The 17727-nt window shown below is 40.5% G+C and overlaps 1 protein-coding gene across 2 annotated transcripts in view; it reads right to left on the bottom strand.

Moving 5' to 3' along the window:
* LOC126251723 (armadillo repeat-containing protein 8-like) overlaps positions 1–17727 on the bottom strand; it is a 118526-nt gene that overhangs the window by 82516 nt on the left and 18283 nt on the right. For both annotated transcript variants that reach the window (XM_049952325.1, XM_049952324.1), the window contains exons 6-8: positions 14227–14389; positions 12078–12311; positions 9709–9888 (exon numbers count right to left, since the gene is read on the bottom strand). In XM_049952325.1, coding sequence (XP_049808282.1) covers positions 9709–9888; positions 12078–12311; positions 14227–14389 — 577 coding nt within the window. The remainder of the gene's footprint in view (positions 1–9708; positions 9889–12077; positions 12312–14226; positions 14390–17727) is intronic.

Below are 17727 nucleotides of genomic sequence, written 5' to 3'. Positions count from 1 at the left end.
ATTCTGTATCGACATGCGTTACAGAGTTGTGTTGTTTGCTTTTGTTTGTGGTGCTATGCAGTGTTTGCTGAAAGTTTTGTTTTAAAATACCTGACTGTGCTTAACAAAACAGCAGAAAGACAAAAGGCTTGGATGTAATCATCATTCATCCTCAAAAGATATTCAATTGCAAAACATCTGGATTATGAAGAACTATCAAAAAGATATCTTAAATGTTATGACATCAGACATTTCATGCCTGATGATGACATCTGTGACTTGTGAGCAGAACTTCTTACCTAGGAAAGAACTTAATCCAGATGCAATACCATTACACACCAGGAAGTGTCCCCCAGTGTAAGTGGTAATGCAACAAACAACAGCTACAGATGAGTGACAGTAAACAAATCCAGGAACTTCGTTAATGCATAGAACAATTAGAATATGGGAACAACAGACTGACAGCTTTGTGTGCAACAGTGAGGTATAGTGAGCAGTGCCGCAAACTTAAAGTGAATGCTTGTGTTGAGAAAATAAAACACTAGCAAAACCATCAAATGATGCAAGTGCAGGAGAAGGTGACTGAAATATTAGACAAACAGTTTTCAGGAACACAGATAAACTGCTTGCTGAATGGAAAGGAATAAGCAAAGTGACAAAGAGAAGACTTTTGCAAAGCAGTTACTCTTCATCTCTTCATGCTGTATCTAGGAAGTGTTATTTGTTAAAGAAAGAAAAAAAAAATCAGGTATGTTTCCCACTTCCGGGACTATGAACATTGTAAAGATGGATGTCAGGCCCTTTCAGATGTTTTCCTGGTGTGCATACTGATATGTTGCAGCTGATGAAAGCCCAGTCATCTGTATTGTCAAAAGTTGAACATGTTTGTGTGCTTTCATTCGACAAAATAAACACAGACAGCAGTGTTCCATATGATTCTACGATTATTATTATTATTGTATTATAGAGCCCCCCCCCCCCCCAACGTGTTATTTTTCATGCTACATGGTTTGTTTCCAGGATGGAAGCAACCAGCTGCTACGAACTTGACACATAGCTAATGACTGATTGGTTAAACATTATCACCTGTTCCACACAAGATGTTGACTATATAACGTTGTCATATTTGTGTGTGACCTCGGTACAAAAAATAGATGTGTGTGGAAAGATCTTAATGTGACAGAGACAAATTCCTATTTTCCAAATCTGTAGTATGAAAATAAATTAATCTGGGCATTTTCAGATGTTCCACATTTATTTAAATTAAAGAGGAATGGCTTTCTGGATGATAGAATAAGACTTACAGATGGCGAAAATTGTTAATATATGTGTTGTAGAAAGACTGCTTGCATTAGATAGGAGTGAAATGAAGTTGTCTCCTAACCCATCACAAATTCACTGCACTGTCAAGGGCAGAGAACATCAAAACGTTTATTTAGCTACGCAACTTTTTTTTTTTAGTGTTGTTGTTGTTGTTGTTGTTGTGGTCTTCAGTCCTGAGACTGGTTTGATGCAGCTCTCCATGCTACTCTATCCTGTGCAAGCTTCTTCATCTCACAGTACCTACTGCAATCTACATCCTTCTGAATCTGCTTAGTGTATTGATCTCTTGGTCTCCCTCTACGATTTTTACCCTCCACGCTGCCCTCCAATGCTAAATTTGTGATCCCTTGATGCCTCAAAACATGTCCTACCAACCGATCCCTTCTTCTAGTCAAGTTGTGCCACAAACTTCTCTTCTCCACAATCCTATTCAATACCTCCTCATTAGTTACGTGATCTACCCACCTTATCTTCAGCATTCTTCTGTAGCACCACATTTCGAAAGCTTCTATTCTCTTCTTGTCCAAACTGGTTATCGTCCATGTTTCACTTCCATACATGGCTACACTCCATACAAATACTTTCAGAAACGACTTCCTCACACTTAAATCTATACTCGATGTTAACAAATTTCTCTTCTTCAGAAACGATTTCCTTGCCATTGCCAGTCTACATCTTATATCCTCTCTACTTCGACCATCATCAGTTATTTTGCTCCCTAAATAGCAAAACTCCTTTACTACTTTAAGTGTCTCATTTCCTAATCTAATCCCCTCAGCATCACCCGATTTAATTTGACTACATTCCATTATCCTCGTTTTGCTTTTGTTGATGTTCATCTTATATCCTCCTTTCAAGACACTGTCCATTCCGTTCAACTGCTCTTCCAAGTCCTTTGCTGTCTCTGACAGAATTACGATGTCATCGGCGAACCTCAAAGTTTTTACTTCTTCTCCATGAATTTTAATATCTACTCCGAATTTTTCTTTTGTTTCCTTTACTGCTTGCTCAATATACAGATTGAATAACATCGGGGAGAGGCCACAACCCTGTCTCACTCCTTTCCCAACCACTGCTTCCCTTTCCTGCCCCTCGACTCTTATAACTGCCATCTGGTTTCTGTACAAATTGTAAATAGCCTTTCGCTCCCTGTATTTTACCCCTGCCACCTTCAGAATTTGAAAGAGAGTATTCCAGTTAACGTTGTCAAAAGCTTTCTCTAAGTCTACAAATGCTAGAAACATAGGTTTGCCTTTCCTTAATCTAGCTTCTAAGATAAGTCGTAGGTTCAATGTTGCCTCGCGTATTCCAATATTTCTACGGAATCCAAACTGATCTTCCCCGAGGTCGGCTTCTATCAGTTTTTCCATTCGTCTGTAAAGAATTCGCGTTAGTATTTTGCAGCTGTGACTTATTAAACTGATAGTTCGGTAATTTTCACATCTGTCAACACCTGCTTTCTTTGGTATTGTAATTATTATATTCTTCTTGAAGTCTGAGGGTATTTCACCTGTCTCATACATTTTGCTCACCAGATGGTAGAGTTTTGTCAGGACTGGCTCTCCCAAGGCCATCAGTAATTCTAATGGAATGTTGTCTACTCCCGGGGCCTTGTTTCGACTCAGGTCTTTCAGTGCTCTGTCAAACTCTTCACGCAGTATCTTATCTCCCATTTCATCTTCATTTACATCCTCTTCCATTTCCATAATATTGTCCTCAAGTACATCGCCCTTGTATAAACCCTCTATATACTCCTTCCACCTTTCTGCCTTCCCTTCTTTGCTTAGAACTGGGTTGCCATCTGAGCTCTTGATATTCATACAAGTGGTTTTCTTCTCTCCAAAGGTCTCTTTAATTTTCCTGTAGGCAGTATCTATCTTACCCCTAGTGAGACAAGCCTCTACATCCTTACATTTGTCCTCTAGCCATCCCTGCTTAGCCATTTTGCACTTTCTGTCGATCTCATTTTTGAGACGTTTGTATTCCCTTTTGCCTGCTTCATTTACTGCATTTTTATATTTTCTCCTTTCATCAATTAAATTCAATATTTCTTTCCTGGGGCAGATGTGGATTCTGACCACAATCTATTGGTTATGAACTGCAGATTGAAACTGAAGAAATTGGACAGAAATTGCAAAAAGGTGGGAATTTAAGGAGATGGGACCTGGATAAACTGAAAGAACCAGAGGTTGTAGAGAGTTTCAGGGAGAGCATAAGGGAACAATTGACAGGAATGGGGGAAAGAAATACAGTAGAAGAAGAATGGGTAGCTCTGAGGGATGCAGTAGTGAAGGCAGCAGAGGATCAACTAGGTAGAAAGACGAGGGCTAATAGAAATCCTTTTTTTTAGTATGAAACAGTTAAAGCCATAAGATACCTGATGCCCAAAGAAGAGGAAGGAACAAAGTTTTTTCAACTTGCAAATGACGCATTTGACATCCTGAATGCCTGAAAATTGAACGAGAAGAATATGTTATCCTGTGGTTATGGGATGCATATGGATGTTCAGGAAAGAATATTAAGGGAACTGTACACGAAAAAATGCATGCAGGCAGTACAAATCATTTGCTCTCATTCCAGAAAGACATTATAAAAACTGTTCACTCTTATTTGGACTGTTTTCAGACCTCCAGCCACTGGAGATGAAATATATTTTAACTGCACGATTGAACCAAGCCCCACTGGAAAATTTTTTCTCACATATAAGAGGACTTGGTCATTTCACTTGAACCCTTCTCCAACTGAAGTGAAACATCAATTATGCCTGCTACTTTGGGTCAAAGTACTCTTAATATTCCTCCACCAAATGAAACTTCAGTAGAGGCAGATGACAGTGATGCTTCTTTGATGTCATATTTATTCGAAGGAATTTCGTGCGGCAAGTGCGAAGCATAGGAAATGGTAGATGGTGCAAAACAATTGCAAGATATTAACTTTCGTCTTGAACCTGCACCAGAAGACTCAGCTGTCAAAGAGGGACCTGATTATTCTGCAGAAGGATTCTGATATGTGGCTGGTTACATTGCGTACTGTACAAAAAGTATGACATACTACAAACACTACCTAGTGATATTTTAAGCCCTTCTGCTACATATGTGGAACATTTTCGCTGGTCTGAGGTCCTATCTCGTGACGCTACATAAAGTGTCACAGTTTGAGCCTATTTTTAATTAATTTAATGGCTTAGAAAGTATTTTGAAGGAAATAAATTCAAGGAAAACAACCAACACTGTTGTCCAAACCAAATACGCTGATTTTTCAACAAAAAATCATCAAGCTATTCATTAAAACAAGACTTTTCATTTGCATGTGTTTCCTAGCTATGAAGCTGAATATGCAAAAGGTGATAGCACTACAAAAGCGAAAATCCTGACAGTGGCACTCTTAATCCATTGCTAACATTTAAACAGGGAAATCAACTATTTTAAATAATTTTACGAGAACTTGTTACAGTCATAAGTGGTTGTTTGTACATAAAGAGCCGCTTGCTGTGCCAGCCGCTGCCTTGCTTTGCTCCTGTAGTGATGTCACTACGCCAGTCATTCGCAGTCCGTGTCTCTTCAGGCCCAACCTTCATTTTAATAACCTTGGATGGCACTGCAATTTTGGTACTACAGGGATGTGAGACATGAGGCAAGGGTTTGGGAGCAGGGGTTGTGTAGGGATGGACAAGGATATTGTGTAGGTTCGGTGGACTGCAGAATACCACTGTGGGAGGGGTGGGAAGAATAGTGGGCAGGAAATTTCTCATTTCAGGGCATGACGAGAGGTAGTCAAAACCCTGCCGAAGTATTTAATTCAGTTGCTCCAGTGTTGGGTGGTAATGAGTTATGAGGGGAATGCTCCTCTGTGGCCAGACAGTGATACTTTGGGAGGTCGCGGGAGACTGGAAAGATAAGGCACAGGACATTTGTTTTTGTACAAGGTTGGGAGGAGAATTACAGTCTGTGAAGACATTAGTATATCTCGACAGTGATCGCTTGCCACTGCAGATGCGACTACCACAGATGGCTAGGTTGTATGGAAGGGACTTCTTAGTATGGAAAAAGTGGCAGCTATCGAAGTGGAGGTATTGCATGTTTGGGTAGTTAGTAGGTTTGTATGGACAGAGGTCCTGATGTAGCCATCTTTGAGGTGGAGGTCAACATCTAGGAAGGCAGTTTGTTGGGTTGAGTAGGACCAGGTGAAGCAAATGGGGCAGAAGCTGTCGTGGTTCTGGAGGACTGTGGATAGTGTGTCCTCACCCTCGATCCAGATCGAAAAGATGTCATCAATGATTCTGAACCAGGTGAGGGGTTTAGGATTCTGGGTATTTAGGAAGGATTCCTCTGATGGTCCATAAATAGGTTGGGATAGGATGGTGCCATTTGGGTGCCCATAGCTGTACCCTGAATTTGTTTGTAGGTAGTGCCTTCAAAGGAGAAGTAATTGTGGGTGAGGATACAGTTGGTCAAGGCGACTAGGAAGGAGGTTGTTGGTTTGCAATTCATTGGGCTACTGGGAAAGGTAGTGTTCAACAGCAGTAAGGCCATGGCCATTAGGGATGTTAGTGTAAAGGAAGGTGGCATCAATAGTGATGAGCACAGCACTGTGTGGGGCACAGTAACCGGTCACAATGGGGTCGTCCTGAATGGTTGTGTTTATGGACTTTAGGGAGCATGTGGAAGGTAGGAGTGCACAAGAGTGGTAGGGGTGAGCAGAGAGATGGACTCCGGGGAGAGGTTCTGGGATGGGCACAAGGATTTGAGGAGAGACTGGAATGGGGTCACTGTGGCAAAGTTTGTAGGTGGGTGTATCTGACAGCTGGAGGAGTCCTGCAAGGTGGTGGAGCCTTTGTCTGCAGGTAGGATCATAAGGTCATTCTCAGTTTTTAGATAGTGGACTGTGGTTCTTTCTGTGGATATAAGGTTAGTTTGTATGTTGAGGGATTTGGGGAATGATGGCGAGGCAATGTTCGAGGTTAGGACATTCCGGAAAGTTAACGGGTGATTTAGGGGCAGTGGGGCTGGATCATGGTTAGATAGAGGAGTGGACTGAAACAGGCAGGGTTCAACATTGGTCTTTGGTTGAGTCTGATTGGTAGAGTTGGTGTTGAAAAGGTGTTTCCACAGTAGAGATCCCACCTCCTACCCCACCCTCCAAAACTCCTTCCCACTACCACACAGAATCCAGACCCTAACCTTTATATAAATAAACTATAAATTATAACTTTGGCTATCCACCATTTTCTTCACCCACCCCCACCACCCTTCCTTCCTCTTTAGATCTGAAAATGAGGTATTCATCAGATCCAAATCAATCATAAAGAAACTGATCCAGAGTGTGTCTTATTTCATTATTTCTTTTTCCTCTTGTAATGGACTTCATGTGTTTCCTTCATCATCCTAAAGACAAGGTACCATTTTTCAGCTTGTGCCTTGTTCATAATCAGCCATATTACTAGCCAAAAATGTGGCATTATTCTGCAACAATACAAATTTGTAGTAGCCACATACTGCTAGAGCAATGTTTGACACCATATCTGAGTTTAAGAGCTTTGTCTTAAGAAGTACTCTGAAACTGTCAGATAAAATTCTGAATTATAATCAAATATTCTCCACAGTAATGTTACCTGCTTATACTTTCATGTATACTCATTGATTAAAACTACTCATTATTTGGAAATTGTCACATATGTTTCCACTGCAGCCAGTGACAGTTAAATTGACTGCTGTCAGTGTTCTGTAACTTAAACACTTCAATTGAACTCACACTCTGTTGTCACTCATTAACTAATTTTAATCAGACTGTAGTAGTTTCATGTCATACAAATGTATATCTGATTTAAATTCATAGTCAGCGTATTGTCCTCAGTCTTTTCCATTCACATGTTTTCTTTCAAAACAAATAGTATCAACACGGCAGTGGCTACATGTTTTCCCCCAAACAAATACACTTTGAAAAGTGTCAACTAGTGGCCACAAATACTATCTAGTGGATGGACACAGTCTGGAGATCATCACATGAAAACCCACTGTGATGAGGTCACCACACAGTTTTGAAATTAATTTCACCAATATTGACTCTTGGGTGGATGGACTAGTACTTGGTCTCAAGACCATTCAAAATGGACATGCAGCTTAATTGTACCTCGACATAAATATAACAGAAAATGCACAAGATGGTGGTGTCTGTTGTGGAAGTATTACAAATGGGCTTTCCTTGGATATGTGATTGTTCCAGAAGGCGTCATCATAACTGAAATTGTGTCAGTATTATTGATGATCACTTTCATATTTTTTTCATTGGGGACACTGGCTATCCAACAAGGCCAGAATAATGCTTCTCTGGCTAGAGGAGCTTGGCAACTGAGCACGACTTGATGTTTTAGACCACAAATTTGATGAATATCAGCTCTATAAAACACACACAGCTTACTAGCTAGCTGCAATCCTGTAACCCACCTGCTAGTAATCATACAGGAAATGTATTAATTGGACAGCAAGTATAACTGCAATTGGCCATATAGAGAACTTGTAGAACTGATGCCATTATTGTTACAGTTTATTGTGCTGTAATGGGCGATACATGATACTAATTCAGTTGTGACAATGTTCTACCTGATCAGTGTATATTACAGAGGATGTTTATGGAAATAGAGCAACAGAAAATATAGGCTGGATAATGATCATCTATATAAGAACATATCAGTCCTAACCCAACAGATAAGTCATTGAGCAGACAGGCATATAGAAATGAATTGCCAGTTAAGGTTAGCCCCATTTGCAATAAGTGCGCATACACACACACGTGCATGCATGTATAGGCACACACGCCGCCTCCCCCCCCCCCCCCCCCCACATACACAAGGAGAGGGAGAGTTTTGCAAGCCAGCAAAACTGCAAAATAAATTGCTACGCAAACATACTCATGGAATGTGAACATATGCTTTCCCGGCGTATATAGCTGGTGAAGAGTTCTTGGGCTTCCAGCTGGGTGGTGGTGTCTTCAAACAGTTTGTAGATACCGCCACCTGGCTGGAAGCCCAAGAACTTCACCATACTCACGGAAGTATTAGATGTAATGAGAGAGAGAGAGAGAGAGTGTTTTGCAATCCAGCTTTATTTATTTTTTAAGATAAATGGATGAACTATTCCTTGTTATGCAAACATACTCACAGAAGTATTCCATGTAATAAATTTGTCTGTATTTGATGTATCACATTAACCATGCAATGAATTTTCTCCTTCAGGTTCTTCAATGGGTAGGACTTGGGATTTGGTAACATACACCCTTTCTTTAAATATTTTTACAGCAAATGATGTCCGAGATTATTTGCTGTGGAAGTATTTATAGAAAACACATGTATTACCACTCTTGACAAGTGGAGCAGCAGGATACATGGAAACACATGTATTACCAACCCGGAGTAGCAGAATACAGATGTTGTCACAATGGGACGTAACATGTTCAGAAACTGGTGATTCATAATTTTAACTGAAACCTAGTTGTATGTTTAATTCTACTCTCTAGTTGGAATCACACATGATAGTTTGCAGTGTATTAGTTGCTAAAAATCCCAATACAGCGATCTTTGTTCATTGTCACTGCATGATCCTTCTCTTGGGAAAGAACAGACCAATGATCCTAACAAACTGATGTCATAACACAGTATCATTTTTTCTTTGTTATAGTTTGTCAGAATTATTGCCTAGTGCATTCCAAAAATTTTGTTTGTTCTTAAAACTGGATTAATCACCACAACACCCAGTATTTTCAGCAAACAGTTTGAAGGTCCTGGCGGAGTTCAGGATAATCTGGAAGTATACTTATTATCAATTAAAGCAGACAAATCTACTAAATCACACTTCCAGCATAGCCTGTGCACAAGCCCTTTAGTTTACATAATCATCACGGCACAACTTTGCCAAAAAAAATAATTTTTAGGCATGAAAATTTAAGTCCGGATGCATAACTCTTATTACTGACTGAATGTGCAGATGCTAGGCCTGAAAGTGCTGATGAACAGCAAATGCTTTCCTTAGTTTCCACACTGGAAGGCAGTCTGTGATTTCCCTGCTAATGCTTTAATGCAAAAGCAACCAGGCAAAAATGTTCACCCATAACAAGACTGTACCAAATGCGAAAATACATACATGAAATCCACAAGATATTGTCAAAATTGATGATGAGTACAAACGACACAAGCCTTTCTTCAAATATTCCTGTATTACAAATGTTGGATGTATAAAATTACACAGCATCACACAAACTAAAATACTATCACAAAAAGTGTTCATCCTCAGTCTATTCATTTTCATTAAGTGACAATGTTGCCATAATACTATGGCATTCAACTGACCGCTGGGCAAAATTGCCATGGTAGCAACATGAGAAAAGACAGGAAATCAAAATACAATAAAATACCTGGAATGTTGTTCGCAGCTGCTGTACAGAGCGTGACAAGGAATGCAGACACCTGACAGCTGCCAGTCGTACTTTTGGGCATGGATCTTGAAGTCCACTCACTATGTGGTCCATAAGATTGTCTGTATCAATAATTTTCTTTCGTATATCCTCATCATTTGCTCCCAGTGAAGCAAATGCCTGAAAAATCAGTTAGTAAAATGATATTACTGTTGTGAACTCCTTTCACAGCCAAATTCAGTCTATGTTTAAATTTTCTTTGTGTTTTGCTGCACAAAGTAATGAATTGAATCCTTCATTTTTGTCATTACTGCAGATGATCATTGTCAAGGTGATGAATACTACTTTCAGTGTGCTAATACTCCTTGTCGATATACTACTGAATGTTGATTTCTGTAAATATTACATAGTAAAAGCTATATATGTTCATTTGATATGAAATTATAGAAGGAAGGATATTGATTTTATTTTATTGATTGGTTTCAATGAATCAGATGGTTTGTGTTGTCAAAATGTAGTAACAACAAAACTGACAACGGCAGAATATCAAAATTAGTCACAGTAAAATTGCACAGTCACAAACAGCCCGCATGACACCTAGGCCGAACACACTATTATAAAGAAGAAAAAAACTTCAGGAGATTTCAAATAATTTGTTAGTACAAAATATGGTGATGCACTCCAACAGGAGTTACAATAAATGCTGGCAGTAAGCAAAAGAAAAAATGTCACTGAGTGGCAATCAGTCCAGGTGTGGACATGGAAGTAAACACAGTAAGGGAACTGAATTCTTTGTGTCTTTTTAAACACTGCCAACAATCAGACTCTGAGCCCATCAGTGCAATAAGTAAGATTGAACATACAAAAGGCTGCAGTCAGGTCCAAATTTTGGCCTGGCACACAACTTTCATTTGACACTAATGTTTCACTGCTGAATACATTCTAAGAGTACAAAGGCTGTCATCTCACAGCTGTAGTAGTGGCACCATAAGCAGGTGGGTGTGCAGGTGTTTTTTTTTTCTTAATGTTTTACATCACAGAACCCATATTACAGTTTTTCTTTACAACAGAAGGAAATCTAAGACATTCAGCCAAGGTTTCCCACAGTTGTAATACCTAGTAATATCTATTTTTAGCACACCTAGTGATATATACTTTTAGCACACAGTCAGTACATTTGTGACTTTCACACATAATCATTGCACTCTTGCAGCAAAGTAATTAATGTTTAATGGGTGACTGTGCCTTGTGGTAAGACAGCAATGCATAAAAATAAATGAAGCTGTAAATTGGTCTCATAAAAGTTACTCTTCTTCACTGTGTGAGGCATAGGAGTCAGATACCAAACTTTGTTCTGCTTATTTAACAGAACTGTCTTTACTTTGTTTCAACGTGAGTTTTCTGATAAACTAACAATGGATATTACAATTAACCGAATATAAATGAATACACTTTCAATGACATCACTGCATATACTTGGATTGCACAGTTGACACGTCAGAAACAGATATCGTGAAAGTTCATATAATTCTTTTGGGAATTTAACAATGTAGGGCAAGATACACATAGACTGCTACTAACCACAAAGAAGACATGTAAAGTTGCAGACAGGCTTCAAATACATTAGAACTAGGCAGAGCAAAATCGGAGTTTGCATGGCACTAGGTATCTCAACACTCGGAGTCACGGTTACCTGACATATATCACCCTAAAACTGTTCTACAGGCTGCAACAACTGTTCTACAGTGGTCCACACCTCCAGTGCTGCTATCACCCAACTTAATGGACTGTCAGCGGGTGATGTCTGAACTGGTCACTGTAGCAAGTAGATATCTATAATACCAATATTGCTGGCCCCTGCTTCGATCACAAGCAAGGTAGATTATTCCTACACATTGGTCAGGGGCCTTGAGATGGCATAATAAAGTGCCGAAACTGGTTGTATAATAAAATAAGTTTGAAAATTGATGGCTGAAAGGAATTTAATTTGACATCATCAATCGAACAGCCGAGTCCCGTGACCATCGCTAAAAAATGGACATACTGAGACTTAAAGTGTTTCGCTTCTATTTACTGGTGACATTGTGCTGTAGTAACACATTCCGATTATTCTCTGTTCATGTGCCATAAATTCACAAAACTGTGTTCTTAGACTGTATGTTAATCACAGGTTTAGAGATTAAATGAGTAAATAAATGGATTATATATGTACAGTTTTATATACTGTAATACATTTGAGAGAAAAGAATTGATTGGAATTCTGCATCTACAATAGTGGCATAAAAATAACATATCTATTTTCAGTTGTGCTACTGATGAAAAACAATTAAACTTGCTGAATTTCAAATACAAAACCTTCCTAAACGTACCCTGAATGCTGCATGTTTCATGTCCTGAGCTACACGCATCTCTTGTTCAGTGCGTGATGGGCTGAGACCATTGGTGTCTGGCTGATAGCGTAACAACTCAGCCAGTGTTGAAACAAGATGATTTGAGATTGAGGCCAATCTCTGTAATTCTGTGTCCACCTCTGTTAAGTATGCCAATGTCTCAGCTGCCAGCACACGTTCTGTGTTTGGACGATCTTTCTTACACAACCTCACCTAGGACAGAATGCGAGTCATAGCACCTCTATTTTCAGAATTAAAACACATTTATTTTTTATACAGACAATGGAGGTATCTTCAATGGCCATAAGAAAGTAATAAATATGATTCACTGATTTTCTTTCCCTCTTGAATAAATCTGTCTATTCTTCGGTGCTACAGAAAACTCTTAAGAAAGTAAAATAAGATGACAAAGATATAAAACAAAGATTACAAACTAAAAACCAGACTGCAGCAAGGTTAGTGCATGTAAATAGTAGTTTGATGGTGGTAGAACTAAAAATCTTTTGGAATGAGAGCTAGCAGAAACAGAAATACATTTCAATGACTTTCATAACCGACAATTGCTAGAAGAAACAAAAATTAAAAAGAGCTGGAAAAAAGCATGAAAGGACTCACATAAAACACCAACAATATAAATCATGGTGAAAATAATGAGATGTTTCAATGTCTGTTTGGGACACTTTCTAATCTCACACCATAAAAAACTGCCTAGATTCATATTCTTGTTTACAGGCTACAGACTGAGGAGCATTATCTCATCATCAGTCAAGATCTTGATTGCTGACTGGATTCTTTGATTTCAAGACTAGGAAGTGTAACAAGCTACTTAATCTGGATCTGGTTAGTGGTTGTCTCAAGCACACATACACACACAAACTCTCTCTCTCTCTCCCTCCTTTGCCAGCTAAACTTTTGTTCCTACTTGTCTGCCCATTGTCCAACTCCTGCCCTATCCAGCCCCAGCCCCACTCTTGGGGGGGGGGGGAGAGGGAGAGGGAGAGGGAGAGGGAGGGGGGAGGGGGAGAAGGGGAGAGAGGGAGAGGAGAGGGAAGGAGAGGGGGGAAGGGGGGAAGAGGGAGAGAGGGGAAGAGGGAGAGGGGGGAAGAGGGAGAGGGGGAAGAGGGAGAGGCGGAAGAGGGAGAGGGAGTAGGGATAGGGGGAGGGAGATGGGGAGGGGGGAGGGAAATGGGGAGGGGGAGGGAGATGGGGAGAGATACGTGGAGAGGGGAATGGAGGAGGGGGAAGGATGGAGGAGGAGGAGGGATGGAGGAGGGGGAGGGATGGAGGAGGAGGAGGGATGGAGGAGGGGGAAGGATGGAGGAGGAGGAGGGATGGAGGAGGGGGAAGGATGGAGGAGGAGGAGGGATGGAGGAGGGTGAAGGATGGAGGAGGAGGAGGGATGGAGGAGGGGGAGACGGGGGGGAGGGAGGGAGGGAGAAGAAGAAGAAGAAGAAAAAGAAAACGTGCAATGACAGCATTATCCAAATGGGACGCAAATTGGTAGATGTGATGTACATGTACAGACAAACAAATGATTAAAATTTCAGAAAAACTGGTTCATTTATTCAAGACAAAGACCATCACAAATTGAGCAAGTCAATAACTTGCTGGTCCACTTTGGATTTTGGCACTCTATGTCACAAATTGCACAGAATTTGGCACGATATCCCCCAGGAGAACATCCAACAACTCTAGCAATCAATGCCAAGCTGAATAACTGTTCACATGAGTGACAGAGATGGGTCAACACATTGTTGATTTGCTCCATTAGTGAAACTCTTTCTCTTGAATATATCATCCTATTTTCTGAAATTGTAATCATTTGTTTGTCACATTTATTGATTTCCATTCCATTTGGATAACTCCTTCGTTGTGCATCATTTTCCTTTGTCCTAAGAGCGTATTACTTCCTAAATGCAGGTGACATGTCTTATACTGTGCCACGATGGTAAAAAAAATAATGCCTGAAACAATGAGCAAATCAAGATAGGCCCTGTTTCTGCATCACAAACACAAATCTATGTCAGTGTAATGTACAAACATGTGTATTAATGAAACATTTTTTATTACAATAGAAGATATGAGACAGAACACAAATAATAATAACCATAGCTAAGTGTTGTCTTACCAAACATGGAAGTGTTTTGTATAGTATCTTGGGGTCTTCTGCACTAATTGCACCAGCTCTGTGCATATATGTTATACATCTAGCAGCTGCCATTTGCATCTCACTCGGCTTGTCTCTTGCCATTAATGACACCAAGATGTCTGGCACTGATTTGCCACCATAACTATTGAAATAAGATCAAAAAACACAAATGCATAAGACAAAAGCTGATAATCCACAATGTCATTCACACATCACAAATATCTTACCCTCAATTACATGTAAAGCTGCTAAAACAAAAACATGCAGACAAAAACTGTAGATCAAAATTCATAATGTTCTTTTCTTCTCTTTTGTCATATTCTATTGGCTGAAGATTGTCCTAAGCAATACCCTGTAGCTAAACAAGTCATAGTCAAAAGTAGTCTTTTTGTCTGTAAGCAGTCAATCAGACTGCTGGTAATCAAGCCAGGAGTGACTCACTAACAGCCACATGTGCTGCATCAGAAACTAACCACCAAACATTAGCTCACTGAAGGAGACAAATACCCAAATTGTAACACCTTTAGCCACTAGCCATCTGTAACAAAACCAAGCAGCAGCTGAGTGGGACCTTGTGGAGGTAGTACTGCCAAAGAATCTAGACCGAAAGTGCGATCACAAAGGTCTCAGTTGGCCTGACCTAGACACAGTGAAGTCCATGTTACCAAACATTCTTAGCCAATAACTACAGAAGCCATTACACTCATCTTGGCAGGATTTATCTCACTTTATTCACTAAATTTCTGCCAAGTACATTAGCATACTACTTCCACAGCACTTTTCTGCAAACAGAGTATGCCCATTACCATCATTAAGAGAATTGTTTACATATACGTATAAGGATAAGCACTATACCATCCACACAGAAGCTTCAATACAACATTAGATACTAGTGAATACTGAACAAGGAGCAGGTGTTCCAGCACCTACTCAAATGCCCATTGTACTTCTTCAACCACATTTGACAAATTGGTGCCTAGGACATCAACACCGTGCAACTCCACTGCTGGTACACCCATTGCCAACATACATGTTGCTGAATAACCCACATACACCTATAGGGGCAGACACCAGTGGTGTGCCCAGAAGTGGTGTGGCCCCAAAGGGTACCCTCATACTACTAAATTCCATTATGTTAAGGGTCACCACTTCAAACATCTGTCATAATGAACTACAACTTGCATATTAATTTTATCACTGTCAGAAACTAAACTGTCTCTTGATGCTGAAATTATGATACACTCAGATGAAGACCTGCCACCTCACTAACAATTATCAAAATGGGCCACAAATGATTATAAAGGGAGTATGAACATTAAAAAAAATGGCTACTAACAGCTGAACCATTCACAGTAATGTACGAGGGTCACTCCAAAAGAAATGCACACTATTTTTGTAAAAATACAGTTTTCATTCTGCATGTGTGAAAGTTTTACAGTGTGTAGATACATCCTTCCCGCTTGTTTTCAAAATTAGTTCAACCTGTTCCCGTGAGTAGCGCCATCACAGCATGTCTTCAAGATGGCTGCAACACTTGAGAGAGAGAGAGAGAGAGAGAGAGAGAGAGAGAGAGAGAGAGAGAGAAGGAAGAAGAAGAATGGGTAAAGACGAGCAGATACGCTGGTAGAGGACTGCAAATACACAGAGTAGGAGATGAAATGACAGGATAGAGGGGGTGGAAACTGTTGAGGGGAGTGTGTGGGGACAGTTTGATACTGTAAGTTGAGGCCAGGATAATTACAGGCGCAGAGAATGTGTTTTAAGGGTAACTCCCATCTGCACAGTTCAGTTCAGAAAAGCTGGTGGTGGAGGGAAGGATCCAGTTCACTTGAGAAGTGAAGCAGCCATTTAAATAAAGTGTGTGATGTTCAGCTGCATGCTGTGCCACATGGTGATCTACTTTGCTCTTGGGCACAGTTTGGCAGTGGCCATTCAGCCTGATGGACAGCTGGTTGGTAGTCACATCAATATAAAAAGCTGTGCAATGATTGCAGCAGAGCTGGTAAATGACATGGCTGCTTTCACAGGTGGCCCGAGTGCTGATGAGGTATGATAAACCTGTGGCAGGACTGGAATAGGAAGTGCTGGGTGGGTGGATTGGACAAGTTTTGTACCTGGGTCTTCCACAGGGGTATGATTCTTGTGGCAAAGGGTTGGAATTGGGAGTGGCATAGGGATGGACTAGGATGTTGTGGAGGCTGGGTGGGCAACAGAACACCACTTGAGGAGGGGTGGGAAGTATCTCAGGTAGGATGTCCCTCATTTAAAGACACAGTGATAGGTAATCTAAGACATGGGTGAAGGATATGGTTCAGTCGTTCCAGTCAAGGGTAGTATTGGGTAATGAATGGGACACTCCTTTGTGGCTGGCTCTTGAGTGTGGTGGGGTGATTGGGGTGTGAGGAGAAATGGCGAGGGAGATCTGTTTGTGGACTAGGACTGGGGGATAGTGCCTGTTAGTGAAGGCCTTGGTTAGAACCTCAGCATACTGAGCAAGAGAGTTTTTGCGACTGCAGATACGCAGTCCCTGGGTAGCCAGGCTATACGGGAGGGATTTTTTGATGTGAAAGGGATGACAGCTATCAAAATTTGGTACTGTTGATGGTTGGTGGGTTTAATGTGGACAGAGGTGTGGATGGAGTCATCAGAGAGGTGGTCAACATCTAAGAAGATGGCACGCTTTGTTGAGGAGGACCACATGAAGTGGATGGGAGAGAAGGTGTTGAGATTGTGAAGGAACAAAGATAGTGTCTCTTGACCCTGAATCCAGATCATGAAGATAGCATCAATGAATCTGAAACAGACTAGGAGTTTGTCGTTTTTGGAGGCTAGGAAGGTCTGCTCTAGATGGGGCATAGAAAGGTTGGCATAGGAGGATTCTATGCAGGTGCCCATGGCTGTGCCACAGATTTGTTTATTTACCTTCCCTTCAAATGAGAAGTAGTTGTGGGTCAGGATAAAATGAGTAAGGTGTATGAGGAATGAAGTAGTGGGTTTGGAGTTTGAAGGACGTTGGGAAAAGCGGTGTTCAATAGCGGTAAGACCATGGGCATGATGGAAGTTGGTATATAGGGAGGTGACATCAACAGTGACGAGTTGGGATCCAGGAGGTAAAGGGGTGGGGATGGTGGAGAGTTCGTGTTAAATACAATTACATTTAGCATAGTGTCTGCAGATAATATTGGCAGAAATAAGGAGCACAGGAGCCGCAAATGTTACATAAATGAAATGTTCATAGATCGACAATTGTGCCATTGACCACAAGGAAAATCACAGAACATGCACTGGGCAAGAAGCACCAAGTATCTTCATCACAGAAGCATCACTCCATGACATGTTGAAAACTGTACATGTTGTATGTGATAAACAAATGTTGATAACTTACAGTCTTACAGTGAATCAATCACATTTATATACAGTACATAATTCTTGACTGTGTACATAAACATGATTCACTCACTATAAATTATCAATAAGAGT

The sequence above is a fragment of the Schistocerca nitens genome, chromosome 4, assembly GCF_023898315.1.
Source record: "Schistocerca nitens isolate TAMUIC-IGC-003100 chromosome 4, iqSchNite1.1, whole genome shotgun sequence".
Lineage (NCBI taxonomy): Eukaryota > Metazoa > Arthropoda > Insecta > Orthoptera > Acrididae > Schistocerca > Schistocerca nitens.
Note: the sequence above shows the minus strand (reverse complement) of the source record. Positions and strands in the feature narration are given on the sequence as shown.